Source organism: Mesitornis unicolor, unplaced genomic scaffold (assembly GCF_000695765.1).
Source record: "Mesitornis unicolor isolate BGI_N332 unplaced genomic scaffold, ASM69576v1 scaffold2304, whole genome shotgun sequence".
Lineage (NCBI taxonomy): Eukaryota > Metazoa > Chordata > Aves > Mesitornithiformes > Mesitornithidae > Mesitornis > Mesitornis unicolor.
In genome coordinates, this window is record NW_010180601.1 from 53434 (window position 1) to 73770 (window position 20337).

At 41.2% G+C, this 20337-nt stretch overlaps 1 protein-coding gene across 3 annotated transcripts in view; it reads left to right on the forward strand.

Annotated features, from left to right (window-relative positions):
- Positions 1-20337, forward strand: part of ERG (v-ets avian erythroblastosis virus E26 oncogene homolog) — a 62087-nt gene that overhangs the window by 28645 nt on the left and 13105 nt on the right. For 2 of the 3 annotated variants that reach the window (XM_010183122.1, XM_010183124.1), the window contains 4 exons: positions 395-612; positions 14588-14739; positions 17662-17865; positions 18822-18902. In XM_010183122.1, coding sequence (XP_010181424.1) covers positions 395-612; positions 14588-14739; positions 17662-17865; positions 18822-18902 — 655 coding nt within the window. Of the gene's footprint in view, positions 1-394; positions 613-14587; positions 14740-17661; positions 17866-18821; positions 18903-20337 lie in introns of those variants that run through there. The other variant, XM_010183123.1, reaches the window with a different exon arrangement.

Sequence of the window (20337 nt, forward strand, 5' to 3'; positions counted from 1 at the left end):
AATGGCAGCTTGCTTACGCCCCCAGCAGATCTGGCCCTTCACATACCTACCTGGGATGCCAGAGGCCTGAACTTCTCTGCCTATCCTACCCTCTCCTCCCTCCCAGCTCCTGGCCCCTATTCTTAAGTGTTTAGTAGTGTGTGTTTGTGGTGCGTCTTCTCAGCCGCTGGTAGGAAGAGTATTCCCAGGGCAGAGGTTATCCTCCTGCCATATTCTGACACCATGAGTCTGCACCTTCACCAACAGCAGTGGTGTGCTTAAAAAGTAACAAACATTTAAGCAAGTGACCAGCTGTTCATCTTCTCATGGTGTGGACAAGCTCTTTTATTCCATGGGGGATACTGTAATCTGTGCTGACACATGGACATGCTGACTTCCCTTCTCTGGTTTGCAGGAAGCGTTATCAGTGGTGAGTGAAGACCAGTCTTTGTTCGAGTGCACCTACGGATCGCCCCACCTTGCGAAGACAGAGATGACGGCCTCCTCCTCCAGTGAATATGGGCAGACATCAAAGATGAGTCCACGTGTTCCCCAGCAAGACTGGTTATCGCAGCCCCCGGCCAGAGTCACCATCAAGATGGAGTGTAACCCAAATCAAGTTAATGGGTCAAGGTAATAAGGCCAGTGCTACTGTGGCTTGAGTACACTTTTTCTTGTGCTCAATTATCTGAATCTGTGAATCTGTATAGCAGCATTTTAGATGCCCTAGGGTATCCCACCTGGACACCAGCTGCTGTCCCAGAAGCCTGCAGGTCTCCTGTACATTATGGTCACACCTGCCAGCCTCATTTAGATGTTTTGGAGGGTCTCAAATGGTGCTACAGGCACAGTTTTCTCATGAGCTTGTGCAATACTTTTCCATGTTTCCTTTGACTGTTCGTAATGTTGGATGTGACCTTTCATTGCACACTAGGTGAAATAGCAGATATTAAAGTTAGCAAAATATGAGTTTGCTGTAGTCTGGGACAGCACCATTGGTCCATCTAAGGGTATGGCATATGTGATCTAACACTCAATGGAAGTTGTCAAAATACAGTAGTTTGGACTCTTGCCTTTGCTCTAAATATAACCAGAGAAGCACAGGAAGTAAATTCTTGTAATGGCAGAGGGAGTGAACTATTGACCTTTACTTTTATATTTACTGTACACATTGTGCCAAAAAGCATAAATGTGGAGTTGGATTTAAGAAGAGCTCATGCTGAAGAAACAGCATATATATGGAGACAAGCAGGGGATTAGAAAGGAACAGGAAAAGAAATTACTCAGTTCAACAGGCAGTAGCCACAGCAAGTCAGCACACTAATTGTAGTCTCAGGACTGTTTTTTTTGAATGTTGCTATAAGGGAGAATTGTATCATTTAAGCTGAGAGATTAATACAGTGGATTTGTGGATATTGACTGGTAGCTCTCCCAAGCATAGGAGCACCCTATGGGAGTTCTTCCATCTGAAAAATCACAGTGAAGATTTTTTTTTAAGGAAACTATCCAAACAAGTGCTTTCCTGTTTAAAATGCCTGCCTGTCAAAACAGTTTTCCTTTGGTGTTGCTGAAAGGCAGGCGTCCAGAGAGCTGGTTGCTTACAATTGGTGATGTACCAGTGGAGACTCTGCTTCACATCTCTCTGTCACAAACACCTGCCTGCTAATCTCACCTCCCAGCGTCAGTTGTTTAGAAAAACCACAGCCATGGGCACTGTGGTTTCTGTTCACACTTGCTGTGCTAATAGGATGAGCACCACAAGCAGAGCAAAGTGGTTTGACAGCTTATCACACCTACACTTTTCATTGGTAATGATGGAAATTGTGCTGAAGTAAAATCAGAATTTCCAGTGAATAGTCAAAGATTTGAGATACCTAGAAATAAACAGTGAACTGAAGTTACAAGGAATTAGGGGAAGTCTTCTTGTAATCATACTTATTCGGAACTTATTCACAATTAATTTCAGCGAGGTTTTGTTTTTCTTTTTTTTTTTTTTTGCTGGGCAAATGCACAGATATAATCACAAATGAAGTATTGATTCATAACCTAAAATTACATGTAAGTATTAGTGCTGGCATTTCTGTAAAAGAATTGATAGCAGTTTTTCTCAGTGTAAATTCCGTTAAGTGCATTAGATAGTTAGTGTTAATTGTCAGTCATACACAGACTTCATATCTGACATACTCCCAGATCTTAGGGAAGAGTCTAGATGATACAGATCTATTTGAAATTGTTGGTCAATCACATTTTTAAAATAATCAAGCCAGAATCCTGAATTTACTGTATTGGATTCCTGAAATACTAGCCTGAATATCAGAGTTCAGTTTGTGAACCATAGGTATTTGGCTGTTGCTGTTGCTGTGATGGTTTAAGGACAAAACCATAGGCAGTAATACTGTCCTTTATTAGCTGAAACCTTGTCCTATCTAATCCTTGTTAGCAACCCTGGTAAGGTTTATACTCTGATTTAGGAGGTCAAGACCCTTACCAAGATCAAAATGTGTGCCCGTAGTCAGATCAGCTAAACTGGGTCTCCAGGCAAACCCGTGTAGCCTGTGGGTGAGAGCATGGTGTAGAAAATGTGCTGTCACACACCACTATGCCTCAAACCAGTCAAGACTGGTAGGAGCCCTGATTTGGGAACACAGACTGCTGCAGGCACTAAAGCACCTGGCTCCTGCAGAGGCTGCCTTGATCCAGAGAAGGCCAGGTCCCCTGAGGCACCCCTGGGAAGGCAGATGAGCCCTGCCTTGCTATCCAGAGAGACTTGAAAGTGTCGTTGTGGATAGATGTATGTTTGGGCATGCAGCTGGGAGAGGTCCCATGCTCAGTGCCTTTGCCTTTCTCCTGGGGGCTATGCCATTGCCGGACAAAACCAGAAGTAACCCAGCAAGTGGGATAACACAGTGCAGCCACCAGAGCAGAACATCCCAGATTCAGGGCTGGAGTTAGGCTCCTTGTCTCTTGCCTGAACCAACAGTTCACATGTTGCTGCCTCCCAGGCAGCTCGACTTCAGCAGGTGGGACACACTAAGCTTGTTTTCAGCATATTTTAAAGCCTGATGGCTGGGGGTGTGCTCTTGAGTTTGGGGGTGGGGAGAGGTCTTGCCACCCATATCTCCCCAGTCTAAGGTATGTTCACCTTGTATATGTCAACTCAAAATACTTTCCAGGGATGAATAAGCATTCAGAAGCCCTGAATTAAACAGGCTATTTGAACATATATTCATAATGCCTATAATTTCTCCTTCCTTTTTGCTATTTTCTATTAGTGTGTGCATGTGTTGAATCACTTACGGTGATCACTCTGACTACCTGCACAGTCAGTAGCTGGGAACTGGCTGCTGGTTTGGGCTGCCTGAGTTGACCTTTGCAAAGTGACCTATCTGTCTTTCCTTCAGAGGGATCCTGGTCTCCACACTATCTGCATAAAATGTTTGTGTATATGGTCCGCACTGTTACTAGCAGAACAGGCATCTACTTTTCTGAGCATTGTCTTTAAATCGATCTTTTTGGATTAGTCACGAGGCAGCAGAACTGTTAATTGTTTTAAAGCCGTGAAACCCAGGAGTTGCCAAGGCATCTGAAACCTCAGTGACATACTTTTTACACCATCCTGACCACCTTCACCACCATTGCAGAAGTAAAAAGATGAAAAGAAGCAATTTCGTGTGCCTCTTCTCTAAAAAAAGAAATAGCATTAGGTCTACCTACTCCATCATTTGGACTTGGAGTTTAGTACAAATCAGCTGAGCAGCACAAGAAGACTAAGTTCTTCATTTTTCTCTGGACAGTGTCACTCGGAGGTGCTTAATGTGGTCATCATCAGAAAATGAACAACTCAGCCTTTCTTTTCCAGTATGAACCAGCCTGTGAGCTGGCACACAGGCTATGCTGCCAGAAGAGGCTGTACAAGTAACTGCTCTGAACTGCAAAATGTTTTTGGTCAGAACACTGGATTTCTAAAGGGCACATTCTGACTGAAAATATAATGGGAAGAAATTTAATTTTTTCTATATTGAATTAAAAATAACCTGCAGCATTGGAAGCAGGCTTTTTTTTATTTATCTTGGATTTGACAGTCTCTCCTTTTGACAGAGCAATGCAGAGTTGCTAACTGGAGAAAACAAGGAAAATCCGTACTTCACTGCAATTCCTAAGATATGATGTGCTGAAAAATAAACAAAATATCACTTACAAGCCACCAAGAAAAAGAACAGATTAACAGAAAAAAAAAAAATCATGCATATATTGTGTGCTTATACTTAACATAATGTTTTTTAAAAAAATTGTAATTAGAATACAGTTTATTTAATCAGAGAACTCTTATTTTATAAGGCCTAACACATGCCTGAAAAAATAGATCTTAATATTAAACTTTTAATGGAGAACTAACATTGCCAAGTAACAAACATAAATATGTTGTAGCATTTCTAAAACTCACATACATGTGTGTATGTAATATGTATAGCGTTATTACACTTTGGAAACTGAAATGTTTCCTAGTATGTGTTAATTCTGCCAGATGTAGGAAAAAGTGTATATCACTCAAGCCTTGTATAAAATGACATTACTTATCAGTAATAGATTATTTCTAAATAATCATATCAAATATTCCGATACGATACATATTAGTACTCTCAATATGGAAGTCACTACAGGCCAGTGTGATATATGCATCTGAAAACCATTTGTTCCCTCCTCAAGTTCCGCTAGGCCTTTGCCATTTGTATACTGGTGTTTCACTGGTTTCCTGGCAGGTTATCTACTGTTCATCACATACTTAATATTGGCCACACTTCATGTGCCCAGATTAGTGGTACCCTGCCATTCTGTAGGCTGCTTTGCTTTTCTTTTCTGCAGAAGCCTTCCCCACCGTGCTTATTTGCAGTCCGTAAATTTATTTCCCTAAATTAAATGCTCAGTTCTTAAAAATGCTTCGTATGTTAAAAATTAAAACATGCAGTAGCTAGAGAGCTTGGAGCTGCTTTTCATTTTTAGTAAAACTGTACCTGGTCTGTTTGCACCCGTTTTAAAATCTGTCTTGTCCCAAAGGAGGCTAAAATACCACAGCCACATTGCAGAGCCACGAGGTGCTACCTCTGGGACCTCCGGAGAATCCTCTGTAATCTTCTCCTGACATGAAAGTCTGAGTCTGAATAATACAGGGTAAAGAGGATGCAAAACAGGGACCAGACCCCATAAAGTGGTAACCAGAGAATAGTTAGCTTTGCAATTTTTTGCTGTCCAGCTCTCCCTTCTCATTGTGTTAGGCTACTTCCTGGTCATATAGTCTGTCGTCTGGAAGGGAATATAAAGTTTCAGGAGCATACTGAACCTCTTCCACATCAGCAATTAAGTGGCCACTCAAAGCAGAAATGTACTTGTTCTGCTAGGACTTTTGCCCAGATATACTTTGGCTGTAATTGCCCTACATTAAATCTCAAAACATAACATTCTCAGAGCTGGCATTCCGGTGAATACTGAAGAAATAACATTAGAATGAAATTAAAGGGTTATTTTCAGTGTGCTGCAGAGGGATTAGCTACACAGTTTTCTTTAACAATAACAGTATTTTTAAAGCTAAACCCTGCTGCACAGCACCAGAAAATATAGCCTCAGGGCCTACCTTAAATTAAATAAAGCAAGAAAAGTTTAAATTAAAGCTGTCATTTACCTTGCTGTTGCTGCATATATAATGCAGATTGTCACAGGTGGTATCAAATTGAGTTTCTTCAAATTCATTATGTTAGTACAGCCATTATATTTCTTCCAGGTACATAAATCTAATGAGACCTTTCGTGCCACCGTATAGTCAATCTTTCACCTGAATGTAATAATATTGTTTCCTGCTATTTATTGCTCTTGAGTCAGACTGAAAGATTCACCCTGTTATAGTAAAGCGCTATAATATAAATCTGAGGATTGCATATGTCATACTGTTACTTTTCTGTTTGTTGTTCTTTACATATTTTATCAAATTAAGTATGAGCAATTCTATTACCATGAATGAATGCAATTCCTGTTATGCATTTAGGGTGAAATTCACTCCTGTGGAAATGCTCTTATGAGGCTCTGGGTGCCACTTAAACAACATTTAAATCCATGGATTTAAATCCATCAGTGGTCTCTGAATACACTCACCCATGGCACTCCACCATGCCCATGGGTGGGACTATACAAAGGTAGCTTGGAAGAGCTACATTTACTGGTAGGTAATCAATCTTTCTCCAGGAGGCTGAAGTGGAACAGAGAGTCTTATTCAGACCACAGATAAATTTCACTTGCCGTGAGCAGCGTGATTATTTCATTAAAAAAGCATTTTGAAAGTTAGCTGCAGCGAAAGCACAGCAGTTTTCCAAAATCAGCTTGGCTGATACAGAAGTTTTAAAGAAATGCCAGAAATAATTAGTTGTCATTAAGATTTAATCATGTGCAAAATGTTGTTTTAAGTGCTACCAATTGTTGCTTGAAAACCATTTGAGAATGAAATTATCACTTAATGTGTCTTTTGTGCTGGCTCTTTTGGGAAATACCATTTTTCTTTGTGTGTTACTGTTCTGTATTTTCATCAAAGAGCCTCTGTGCTAGCTGAGTTGAGTGCATCTGACACGCAGCAGGACTTTTCAGACTCCAGAATGACCTCAAGATACTGGGTTTTGTTGGTTTTTTTCTTTTCTCCGTGATGTAAAGTCTCCTCAGTGGTAGCTATTTCGCGCTATACAAACCAGCAAATTCGAATGGTACACTTGAGGCACCTTGTGCAGTCTAGCCACATGCCAGATGATGTGCCCAGCCACTAAGGAGGGTGCATTCATCCATACAGAGCTCTGTATTGCCACCACAACAGGAACCAGGATCCAGATTGACGTGCTTTAAGCTAGATAAGGCTCCCTGACATTATGCTCCAGTCTGTAGTATGATACTGGTGGATCTAGTTAGAGCATTTGCGCACCTTGCATGCATACTACACGTGGCAAAACAGGGTCGGTCTGCAGTAATCGCCCTGACATCACTTGTTTTTCAAGGGCATGGCTTTTTCCATCACTGGAGCACAAGCCTGCGGCTGAGGCTCAGTGCCATCCCTTCCACATCTGGTGGCGTACCACCGGCATGCAGACCTGGTATTCCTGGTAAACCTCAGCTCAGACTAAACAACAAGCGTGGTCCAAAACCCATGACAGTCAATGGGAGCCTCTCCTTAGGCTCCAGCAGGGCTCGAGTCAGCCCCTACATCAGTCCACAGCAAAGCTGAGAGATCTGTCTTAAGAGGATGACTTTCCTAATGCACTTATTGGAGCTGCTTATATAAAGTAACATTAGTCCTGGGTAAAAAGATGTGGTGTTAGTTATCTCAGACTGATAATCCTTCTTCCCACTGATTGGGTGGTTGGTGGAGTGGCTGCCTACCAAACTGGAAAAATTGCAAATTCAGGATCTTCTCCATGTAGAGCTTTATGTATGACTACTTCAAGAAGTTCCTCTTTGCTCTGAAAATCCACCAGCTTAATACTAGTGCATGTGTGTGTGCATGGTTTGACTCTTCTTGAGGTAGACATGTTGCCAAGGAGAGAAACAGACCCATCTCACTACTACTATAACTATTTTTTGCAGCTTTTTGGGGGGGTGCTGGGCTGACAGGTGCTAGCTAAGAAGCTTTCCACTCTGGGATAATGTGTTCGTTCATAATTGGCATGGTTACCTTTTGGATTGACCACTGATGCTTAAATTGTGTGCTTAGCTTCAGGAGTTTAAGAGGGAGATGAGGATAGCCAGAATTTCAATAGTGCTAAGCAACCAAAAGCTCTCATATGGGTAATGAAATATAAAATTAGTCTTCAAATGAATACATAGGACCTCACAAGAGTTATGATTATCATTATTTATGACTGTTGCTATCATTACTGCTTTATTTTCAGTACAGTATTTACTGTTTCTAGAGTGTTTAGAGCGACAGTTGTGGTGTTCCTCCGGGCTGGCACGGCACAGGTAGGTAGATTGTCTCTGACCCAGCGCATCTGGAGATGTACCTTCTCCTCTCCCACTTCATTGGTAGGTGTTTTATTTTGATCAGAGTGGTATCAGTGAGAGTGTTCAGTATTTAGAGTTTGGGAACAGCATTTTAAGACAAAGCAGAAGGTAAGAGAAAGAGAAGTGGCTAATAATTAGCTTTACCATATTACACCAGTCAGCCTCACAGCCCAGTGTTGCTAATCAGGAAAATCAGCAGACATTCCACAGACAACGGGGGATTATGGTTTCCATACAAGATGTCACTTCTGTTTATTCCTGGCATGCTCTACTTTGCTAACTTTCTATATGATTCCTGCCCACAAAAGACGGCATATGTGGTTTGGGAAGGGCCCTGTCTCACGGTATTTCATATTTTATGAAACCACAAATACAACAGTCTTACAAGCTCTTGAAATGAAATACAATTTGAGAAATGTAATCCATTACCATTATAATAGAATTTCTATAAAAATAATAAAAGAAAAACAAGAGAAAATAGGTCCTGAAAGTTATAGGCCAACTGGGAAGTCATTGTGGCTTTGGCCTAGCTATCACCATGTCAGACTTCAGCCTTCTCCCAGGCAGCAATCTAATTGTAAATTATGTATATACAGAACATCATTTCTTAGCTTTGGCTTTTAGTGACCCCCTTCCTTCTTTCCCTTTCTTCACTCCAACCTCACACATAAGAAATATTGAAGTGTTTGCACTAATGGAGAAATGACAACGTGCAGTCAAACTTAAACCAGCTGTTTCCCCACACTGTGAACACAAAGAGCCAGGCCGATAATATTTATAGCTTGACTGGCCTCTAGTGAGCCAGACGCTGACTGCCTTAATTTGCCATGATGGCCTTAAGGCTTGAAGCAGCTGTGGACTTCAAGATAGTCAGGGAAAGTTAAGGAAAAAAAAAAGATTGTTTCAATTAGCAGAAGTTATGGTTTGATTGAAAATGTACGTCTGCTGCGTGTACAGCTCAATAAACAAGCATCTTTTGTTTTGCTTACAGAAAGCCAACAACGTTGCATGTGTTGGCATGTAGTGTTGGCTTTCTCCATTCACTGGAGGAAGGAAGTGAAGGCACTTCTGCGTGCCACACTGACATCTCTGAGTGACCCCTAGACCAGCCCCATGCAACCCTGAGCACCTACTGAGCCCAGAGCACTCCACACACAGCAGTGTCTGACCCTGTTTTGGACACTGTGGGGATGTGTTAGCATGGTGCTGCCCCAGTCCCAGCCTCTCCGCAGCTCTCGTCTGTTGAGGACCATTTTGGTTGCCCTACACAGAGCAGTGCACCTCCATGACTGCCTGGCCCAGTGAGGACTTCAGTTTTCCTTTTTTTTTTATTTTATTCTGTCATTTTAGGATTTCTTTTGTCACTCACATTATAGCAAAGATAAACAGACTTTCACCATGGCTTTAGCTTCAGGTTCAGCCAGCTCTAGCTGGTAGCATGGACCCCAAGGGGCTTCCCTCCTTTCCACAGACCTCGGTGTCTCGCTCACACCCTGGCTGTCCCCATTCCTGTGGGCAAGCATCTCCTTCATGTGGCCACCCTACATGGGTGGGTGGTGACTCAGGTTATAGCTAAGCACTGACTTACTTACCCACCCACCCAATTATTTACTTATTTGTATACTTACTGGGGAAGCAGCTCCCCAGCCCAGTTCATAAGCAGTTGGACTAGAGCCTGTGTGAGCACCCCAGGGATATTTCAACCTACGTACCTTTTCTGGCATTTTAATGCCTCTGTTATGCTGGAGTCATCTGTGGGGAATTTTGTGCTGCTTTCACAAGAAGACTTGAAAGGGAAAATAAAACCTCTGTTTCCCTTTCAGCAGGTTAAGCGTGGTGGTGCACTCACAGGAGATTTAAGGACAAGTGCTTGCACAGGATCAGAGGGCTCGATGCTCTTGTGGGGGTTGGCATTGGTGTGTTGGGCATTGAGTGTGGGTGGTGGAAACCAAGCTCTGTGAAAGCAAATGTTGGGGCCCCTGATACCACCACTGAAAGCACTTCTCAGAGTCTCACTTAGCACCCACAGGAGTCACTGTTGGTGCCAGGGAAGCAGCCCCTGGGGCTCTCCAAAGCTGCTGGTGTGGCCACACTCCTGCTCCAGTGGCCGGGGAGCACAGGCCCCTGCTCACCAGGGAGGGTCAGGCTGTCCCCAGTGATTACTGCCACAGGGGAACCCAAAGGGAAATCTGCAGGGCCCCTCTTTGCATGTCACTGCTGAGGCAGGTCTCAGCAGGTGTGAAGCCCACTAATTCATGAAGAGGGTGCAGAGAGGGGCAGGGAAGAGAGTTTAGGGCTCTAGCTGTGTAACCCTTTGAATTGATATTGTCAACTGAAGTATGTCACCTGTGATTTAAGGAACAGGAGTGTACCTCAAAGTAAGAAATCTCGAGGAAGTTTTTGGGTTTTTTTCATGGACGACTTTTTCAGTGACAAACCATTCTAGCGGAGGAAGTGCTGACCAAATTCACTGCAACTTGAATAGTTGCAGTGAATGGAGATGAGCCTGAGCCCACTTTCCAGTATGCTCAATATGAGCCGAATTTTACATTATATTGGCCCATATTATCTGAGAGAGCTGGCTTTACAGAGCTCTCCCTCTTGTACCTGAGGACAGGGTGAGGACATCACAGCCCTGCTGTGGCTGTTCCGCTCTTTCTCAGATCACTGACATTACAAAATGAGAGAGGAGAGGTGAGGAGAGGAGTCTGTATCCTGTAGGACAGTGTCATGGTTTGTTCGCCAGAGCCTCACAGAAGAAAAGTTCCTGGTAGCTCAGCGTGTCCTCTGACCTGACCAGCCATTAACTGAATGTGAACTACATATGAAAAACTCTTCAAAGTATCCTTACATTGCACTACTCTCGTGAGACCCCTTTTCTATAAGTAGTCTCTGTTAGCAAGTTATCCAAACTGCGATTATTAAATAAAGTTACATAGATATTTGGAGAATACAATTTTTCTCATTGATTTCTCTCTGAAATTCAAAACCATTAAATAGAGGAGTTTATATTATGGGAATGTCACAGAGATCATGTACAATTTTACTGATTCCTAATCTGTGTTTCTCTGACACCTTGCATTTTAACACAACACAGGTGTTTCGTGTCACATGGGGAAAATAGTAGCATAGTGAAGAGGAAAAAATGTGTTTCATACACTTATTTATGAACTTACATCTGCTTTCATCAGGGTCAATGGTTGGCAAATCTCCAGTTGGCTTCAGTAGGAGTGGGTGCTAAACTTAACCGTAAAATCAGCTTGATTCTAAGTTATCCCGAAAAAGGGTAAGGCTTCCAGGTCCAAGGAGAAACATTTCTTAAATAGATACTTATCAGCAACCAGAGCTGAATCAGCTCAGGAGTGGACAAAGTGCTCTTGGGTAGCATGACTGTAATCTCTCTGCCCTTTTTTGCCTTTTTTTTTTGTAAATTCCAAGTGTAACACAGTATATTTACAAAGGGCAAAAATAACATGCAGCTGTGAAGAAAAACATCTCAGGTTTCATTTCAGACCTGGAGCTGAGGGTGAATCACTGCAAAGCTGCACCCTTTATACTGGGCATACTTTCTGAAAGCTGCTTTTCCACCGCCCCTGCTCCCTAGGTGGTTCAGAAATAAAGCAGACTCACAGCAAGTCCTTAAAAAAGCCTTTGCAGACAATCACTCTCTTGTTGTTCTGAGCACTGAAAATACTGTTTTCTAGTGTCTGCTTGCATTTTCAGTTTTGTTTTCTATACTGTAGAAGTCCATTCCAGCCATTTGAATTAAGTCTTGACTCAGTGGTATGCATAAGCGCACACTCAATTTGGAGTACCTGAGTAGTCCCGTTAGCTCCTGTGGAGCTGCTTACATGCTTGAAGTTAAGCATGGTCTTAGAAGATTTGCTGAACTGGGGATTTGCGTGTCCACCCAGTAGGCTAAAGGGACAAAACCCTTGACCATCTGCTTCTGGATTTTAATGAAAAGTTATGACTTATTTATGATCTTCTTCTCCACTCCCGTCTGTTTATATTCAGATCAGAAAACCAGCTGAGAAGCTCTGTCAGATTGCCAAAAGCTGTGTGCTACTACTGGATCTGTCACATCATTTACTATTCAGTGTTTACAAGAGCGTTTCTCATGCACGATTGCCTGTAGAAGTGGTGTAGGCTAATACTTCATGTCAGCAGCAAGACTTTGATGTCCTTATATCCCAAGCTTTTTTTCACAGAAAAACAAAATAAAGTAATATGCCAGTTAGCCCAAAGGATGCTGCTAGGTCTCTGTTACCAAAAAAACATCCTTATGAAGTCAGTGAATGGGCCAAAAGGTTATTTCTTTTATTGGGAGTCAGGGTGGGCATCTGCACAGGTATAGGGGCAAGAGTTGGATGATGTTTCCAAATATACATGATTTAGTATCAAGACTCACTTATATATGGCATTTGTATTTGTTAAAGGTAAACAGAAAAAGCCAACATTTTAGTCACAAGGAATCATCACAAAAGCTCTTTTTCAACATGTTTACATGTGAAAGAAAAAGTTATGTTGTTTGCTTAGCTCTGTTTAGATAGAAATAAGCTGCATCTCAGAATTATATTTAGAGGTATATAGTGGAAAAGTTGAACCTGAGAAAATAATGCCCAAGTGTTCTGGTTCTGAGGGGAAAGGCTAAATTCACCACCAGTCAATGACAGGCACCACCATTTGCTGACTATATCTTCCCTTGTGGTTATTATTCAGTCCTGTGGCTGACAAAGCAAAGTTGTAGGACACAAGGCAGATTTCATTTGTAGCATGTTTTGGGGCACACAGAATATTTTATACCTGAAAAAGGTATGCAAAGCCAACATTTCCCAGGCAACATCCTTCTCCTAAAGAAGATGACTGTGCCCATTGAATGTTCTCTGTGATATATTTTATTTTTAAACTGAAAGCCATCAGTAGTTATTTTATATACAGTTATATAGACATACATTAACACAACACGGTAAATTCAGTAGTAACACTGCATAAAAAAGCCCTGATATACTAAAAATGTACTTTTAATATTTAAGATGTATTCTAAATCTTTGCAGCTTTCCAAGTGCTAGTTATTTTTTAAAACACATGTGAGAATTATAACTGCATTAACTCCTGAGCCATGGTAGTGCTGAGCAGTCAACCCAACTAAGTAACTTGGGCATTGGATAAAATATCTGCCACATACTTTTGATGTATGTTGAGCAGACAGTGGTCCAAACTGCATCTTATTTTTCCTCTTTTGTCCTCAAACAATAGCAAAACTCTTCTGCGAAAGCACCTGCATTCTGACCAGTGGTGGGCTTAACAGTGGCATTGCCACCCAACACTTGCAGCAAGAGCTGAGATTTCCAAGCTGGGGAGAGCAAGAGTCTCTGGGTGACACACATTTGGGAGCAGGGGACAGATCCCAAAACATACTTCCAGGAGTCTGGGTCCTTGGGGGTTCTCTCAATTCTCTGGTCTGCATATTAGTTAGTTTGCAAGGAATTGAAATGACGCATTGCAACCTGACTTGCTGCTTGTTTAGTAAGACTGTACAGTTTCAGAAGTTAAATGGCAGGACTAAAGGAAAGCTTGTTAGTAATGTAGTATCACTAAAGAAACCAAAACCAAACACCCTCCTTCCCTTGCCAAACAGCCTCTTTATAGTTAAAGGTATTCCCCGTGGCTCTGTTCTTTGTTTTGGTTTTTTAACAATTTTTCTCTCTCTGATGAAACACGTTGTAGACATTAAATTAAGGGACAAATATGTCTGTGTCTGCCAGAAAGAAAACTGTGATGCAATTAAAGTGCCATTAGGGAACCCCCTATGGGATGTTAAACCTAAAGACTGTATTCAGAAAGCAAAGCCAAAATTAAAGAGGTGTCTGGTTGCAGATCCTCTGCACATTTCCATTTCTTGACTACAGTACCATGGAGACCGTGCTAGTCAGGAGCTGAAAGGTTTTTCCATTCACGCGTGTGGTATTTTGAATCATGGCTTTGGCAAATGTTCCTTTTCTGTAGGCCATATGTAGAAGTGTGTCTGCATTGCATGACATGAAGTGCAACAGCGTGTGGCCCACATTAAAAAATGACAGAAGTGAAGATGGGAAGCTGTCCAAGCCTTGGACAAGCGTTGTCCAAAGCTTGGACAATGACAACTAATAATAGTTTTCCCTCAGAAGATTTGCATTAAATGCTTCTCTGTGTTCGCTGAGTTGTCTGTGAGATGTTTGGAGAGAGAAGTGCAGCTATTTGCAGCCATCAGGCTCAGGAAGATCATTAACAAGTTTCCATTCCAGCCCTATCTCTGGAAATATATAGTTAGTGTTTATATGTTTGGAGACGTATAAGAGCCTGATCATTTGAAAATAAAAATAAATGTATTCTCCATTGAGGCTGCTCATTTTTTTCTGAGGCAACTGAAGGAATCAGCAGAGTCATTGTGTGATATGTACTGAGTTTTCCAGTTTTCTAGCCTAACCTTGGTGCTCCAGTCTCATTTCTTCCATTTCATTCAGCATGATTATTTGCTGAGGATATTAGTAGGGACTGGAATAATAATAGAAGTACACCTCTTTTCTCTTTCTAGGAATTCTCCTGATGACTGCAGCGTGGCAAAAGGAGGAAAAATGGTTAGCAGCTCAGACAATGTTGGGATGAACTATGGAAACTACATGGAAGAGAAGCACATTCCACCCCCAAATATGACTACCAATGAACGAAGAGTCATTGTGCCAGCAGGTTAGACCCTCTACACAAAGATTTCAGAAAAAAAAAACATTTCCTCTAAGTCTACTAACATTATTTAAGATTTGGATAACAGTGGAAAAATGATACAGGTGTTTCGGGAGAGAAGAGCAGTAATTTTGCAGGGTTATTAAGAGAACGAGCTGAGAATTATCATAGTGAATCTACCTCCTCAGCCTGTTCTTCCCATTTCACCAGCAGAACTGGGTGATTACAGGCACTCAGGTCTTATCTGACATCTCTAGCTCATTTTGGAGTATTTCGCCCTAAAGTGTGCAAAATGAAGGTCCTCTTCCACTTCCTAACACCATGGACTAGCTGGGTACAGAGTGTGTGGGAGAGAGAAAGGATCACTGTACCACATGATATCCCTGCAAATACCAAATGCAGTCTGGCCCTCAGCATGCTAAAACCAGAATATCTTCTGTGTAATCAAACAATGCATGAAAAGCATTTATCTAGCTTATCCTCTGAGTTTGGGTCGTGTAAAACATTTTAATAAGCGAACTGACAACTCCAGTGCAATATAAGAGCACAATTGAGAAATTTTTGGTTAGTCTTGGCAAGCCTGGTTGTGAGATTCAGCAGTTAATTGAACAAGAAGGCATTCACTCCTGCGTGCCTTGTCCTTCAAACAAACCCCTGCTGGAAGGTTTGTTGCCTCAGTTTGCAAAATAATTAGCATGCCTATTTCCAAAGTCAAAGCATTAGACCATCTTGACATAAGTGGGTGTTCATAAACCTCTGTATATACACAGCATAGACACAACACCTGCAACCAGAAAGGAATGTTTTGCTGCTAGTTCCTCTCCAGCTGAGATGTGCCTATCTGAAACATTTCTGCTACTGCTATGTTGCTTAATATTCTTACAGTTTTTCAGTTGTTAAGATATGCAAGAGTACTAACTGTGGCCAATTTTGCAAGCTGTGATTATTTCAGTTATTTGTCAAGATACGTGTGGACAAATACGTTGCAGAATCCTCTGCAATGGTATTGAGAGTTCTGTTCTGAAGCACACAAGAGTGATGCACTGAATAATGAAGCATCTTGCCAACTGGAAGCAGACCACACTGAAATTCATGACATTTGAATGTTCTTCTTAAACATTTGTCTTCTAGGTGGTTGGCACTTTTTTTCCCAGTCTTTTAGTAACCCATAGCATGGTTAGCTCAGCAAGATCTTTTTTTTTCCTCAGTATATTCCTGTAGGTGCGTTTTGAGGTGGATTTGAGTGATATTCAAGGAACAAGACTGTCACAGTTACAGCCTTGCTATTTTGAGGCCCCTGGAAGAAATCTATTGTTTGGTTTTGTTGCTCATGTGGCAACGTTTAGGAATAAAAAAGCAAAATTCACATTTCCAGCTATGATAACTTTCTGGTTATCATGAATAAGAAGCTTTTAAAAGCTATAGGCATAATTGAAATGTTTTGGTAAATTTCCTGATGTTTAGTTGTTTACTTGAAACCAAACTGAATGTGGCTGTTGGAGTTCTCTGCTGTTGGTGTGGGCAATCTCACTCAGACCCTAGGTTTACCAACCAGACTTGCACCCCTTTAGTTTGCTACATATTTCATACTAGGTAAAGGGGTTCTATTAACTGGGTGCCCTTCAGAGGACAGAGAAACCCTCTGAAGCTCCAGAGGATTAAATATTCAGACTTGCAAGGGCTTAAAATACCAAGAAAAGTGTAAGAAAAGGGGAGGCGCTAATGAGTGAAGAATTGGGAATGAGCAACAGCGTGACAGGTTCTGAATAGTTCCTAACCCATGGAAAGAGGTCCCCACCTCTTTCAGACCAGCCTGAACAACAATCAAAAGAGAGGAGATGGCACTGAATTAAGCCACAGAAAAGCTATTTAGGCCATCACTCAGACTTTTATGTGACAGAATACAGCCATTTGACCTCTGTGCACTCCGTTCTCAGTCTTCACAGTATCACATAATCACAGAGTCATTCAGGTTGGAAGGCACAAACTCTGGAGGATTTTCTTTCCACTTAGCTTTAACCTTTTGTCTTCAAAAAAGTATAAATTGTTCGTGGAGCTGTCTTCCATTATGGGATGTGCACGGCAGGTCCTTAGGTACCTTCATGTTGATGGGTGCTTACTGTAACTTAAGAACAGAGAAGCGCAGAATGGAAGAGAAATAGAAAAGAAGGTGTTTAGAGGTAAAAAAGAAGTTTAAGTTAAAATCAGATATTCACACACCACTCTCAAAAACTCAAAGTGTTTGGCCTTATGTTTTGCTGAAAATCTGGATGAATTCATGTTTTTTTCCCCAGATGGTTATCCCAGGGCTTCAGGTAGTACATAAAAACCCTTGCAGGTTTAGTAAAGTACACCAGTACAACACAGCAGCCTAGGAAAGCAAGTGCAGAATATTTTAATATGGCCCACTCTAGTTTTTTAAATAAATAGCCAAATCCATGAGTGCTTACTTAGCCTTTGCCCAAGAAACCATACTTCTGACTTGAGTGGAAATTTTACTTGAATAAAGATATAAATTCAACAAGGGGCTTTAAAAATTGTTCTGATACAAGTCACAGTGCTGTTAGTGGGCTCTCTTAAATACTTTTCTATAGTATTCGCTACGTGAGGACAGGAACCTATATTAATCTGCGGATTATAATGCATCAAAATAGCAAGACAAAAGAACTGAATGGGAGGAGGAGCTCCACAGCAGAGGGTTTGTCATTAATAATCAAAGCTCATAGCTCTTCCCTAGTATTTTTTCACAGACAATTATTCTTCTTTCTACCCAATAGGCCAAATTAATTCCTCATGTATCTCCAGCAGTCAGTAAACAGGGAATTAAGGTCTCTCCAGTTTGACTGTGATCTACATTTGTTTTGTACTGGTCCAGCACATCAGCATTCTCCCCTCTTTGCCTCATTTTATGCTTTGTGATACCACCAGATCCTACGTTATGGAGTACAGACCACGTACGCCAGTGGCTGGAATGGGCTGTGAAGGAGTACGGTCTCCCAGACGTGGACATCTTGTTGTTCCAGAACATTGATGGGAAGGAGCTGTGTAAAATGACCAAAGACGACTTCCAGAGACTCACCCCAAGCTATAACGCAGATATCCTCCTGTCACACCTACACTACCTCAGAGAGAGTAAGCTAGTTTTCTGTCATTATTGTAGTGTGTACAACCAATCTGTGGTTGATACCAGTCTTAGATTTAATAGTGTGGATACACTCAGCTGGGTTTTCAAATGTCTATTGCAAATGTTGCTGTTCCAAAGGACATAGCAGGGAGCCTGATCCAAAGCCTCTTGAGCTTGATGGAAAGATTCCCATTAATTTCAGTTGGCTTTCACTCATGTTCATCAAAGAAAAGAGAGAATATTTCTACGTGTCCATATCAGAGAAAAATCAAATTGAAACCCAGTATTTACATCAGCATACTGTAGGAAAAAAATCATATGAGATTCAGTGCTAATGTTTTTTCTGGTCACATACTAATTTCTTTCTATTTTAACAAAGAGAATGCTAAATGAGAGAGCAAACATTGATTCATAAAGTGAATTCCAGGCATGATTCTAAGGACTGACAGCAATTTGCTGTACTCTGAATAGGATCAGGAAGATTTCACTGAATTAAATAAAAGTTCTGTAAATATTTGGAAAAAAGAAGCAGTCCCTGAAGTCCAAATGCAAATTACTTGTAGTGCATGGCTAGCGTTTTAAAGGGAAAGAAGGGACTAGTGAACTCCTGGCTTGAGGGCTTTCATCTAAGCTTGAGGAAATTTTGCAGGTTTGCCTCAGTTTAAAGAAGTTAAAGTGAACATGTTTTTTAAAGAAAAAAACAACAAGCATTGCAACACCAGTGCGGTGCAGTCTTCTCCACACGCACACTGTCGGTAATGTCAGAAATATTATGCATTCGTAATGTTGAATAAGTTAATGCCCTAGTTTAAGCTGTGGCACACACGCCTCCCTCCAAACTGCAGACTGAAACTAGCTGTCAGTAGACTCACATTCAAACAGTCCTGTCAGGGGAAAATATGGTTTAAAAAGATAATTCACAAATTTTTTTCATTTTGGTGTTGCTTTTTGTTTTGTTTTGTAGCTCCTCTTCCACATTTGACTTCAGATGATGTTGATAAGGCCTTACAAAACTCTCCACGGTTAATGCATGCTAGAAACACAGGTAATGCTGGCACTGCTCCCACTGCTATAGGTCATCTTCTAAAAGCACAGGATTCCTTTTTTATGGGTTGCTTGCTAAAAATTGAAATGGTAAATCAGGAGGGAGACAAGCATATCCTCTCCTTGCTATGTGTGTGAGTTTTATGCACAGACACACAGAAAAAGGTGAGATCGTGTATGGTGCAAAAATCGTCTCCTTACTGGCAATCTCTTGTGTCCTACAAGAGAATGGGGTCCCTGACACATGATAAACTGCAGGCTCAGGGCCTTTGTCTCTGGGGACTTTCTTTCTCATTCTGTCTCATTGTACTGTCAGATCTAATCCACAGATCCCTAGAAGGTTGGTGGAGCTCAAAAGTCCTTCAGTGCTTGCCTAAGTGCTGTGGCCTCTGGTGAATGGGGACTGTCTCCCCTCCCATGCAGTATATACCATATAATTTAATAAAATTACTATTTAGGCATTTAACTCATCTCATTTGTCAGCTATATAGACTCGAGCTGGAAACTTCTCTAAGTTTGTTGTGATTTCCACCAAGTCTGATTTGAATATAAAATTAATTTAGTTAATATTCACCTTTCTGGTAATTTGGGCCAGAAAATACTGAGTGTAGATAGTAGAACAATACAATACATGCTTCAAAAGCATCTGTTTTCAGGATGAAAACAATTCAGAATAAATTTTATCTTACTCTAGCAGTTGTGCAACAGAGAATGGCATGGAATTGCACATATAGTATGGTATATATACTGATTAAAGATGTTTGGAATATTGCATGATCATGCCTGAGGGTGTTAGTTACCTACAGTGACCAGAAATAACAATCCTTTATGATAAATGAAAAAGATAATACAAAGGACAATGCAAAGGGGAAAAAAGAGAAAACCTTGGATTTCAATGCCCCTTTCGTTTTTCGTTTAGTTTTTCACTGTGGTAAATAGCAGTGAGTTTCCTAGCAGAATTAACTAGATAAGAAGCTCTCTCCCTAAGATTAGATGTTTGCCACTTGACATAAAGTCCTACTGTGGGCTGTAGGCCTGCTGCAAACTCCACCAAAAGCAACAAAATTTTTCCGTTGACTTTGATGGGGTTTGGAATAAGCTTTAAGCCCTTTTTAAAAATAGGTGGACTTGATGGTCTTTTCCATCTCTGGCTTTCCAGATTCCAATTTGCCAAGCAGTTTCCACATACAGTTGTCCAAGTGTTGTTAAGCAGTTCTATGTGTTATCTTTTTCTGTATGTGTGCACTGACAATGATATTTTGAAATTCATTTTACCAAAATGAGGTTGTCTGCATTTCTGTCATTGGGAGTGTGAATAATACCATGCTGATCATCAGCATAAGGAAAATTAGTTCTTCTGGTGGCATTAGAACTTTGGAGTGGGATTTTCAAAGGACCCCAGGAGAGTTAGAAATAAGTTATTCTTGAAGTCAGCA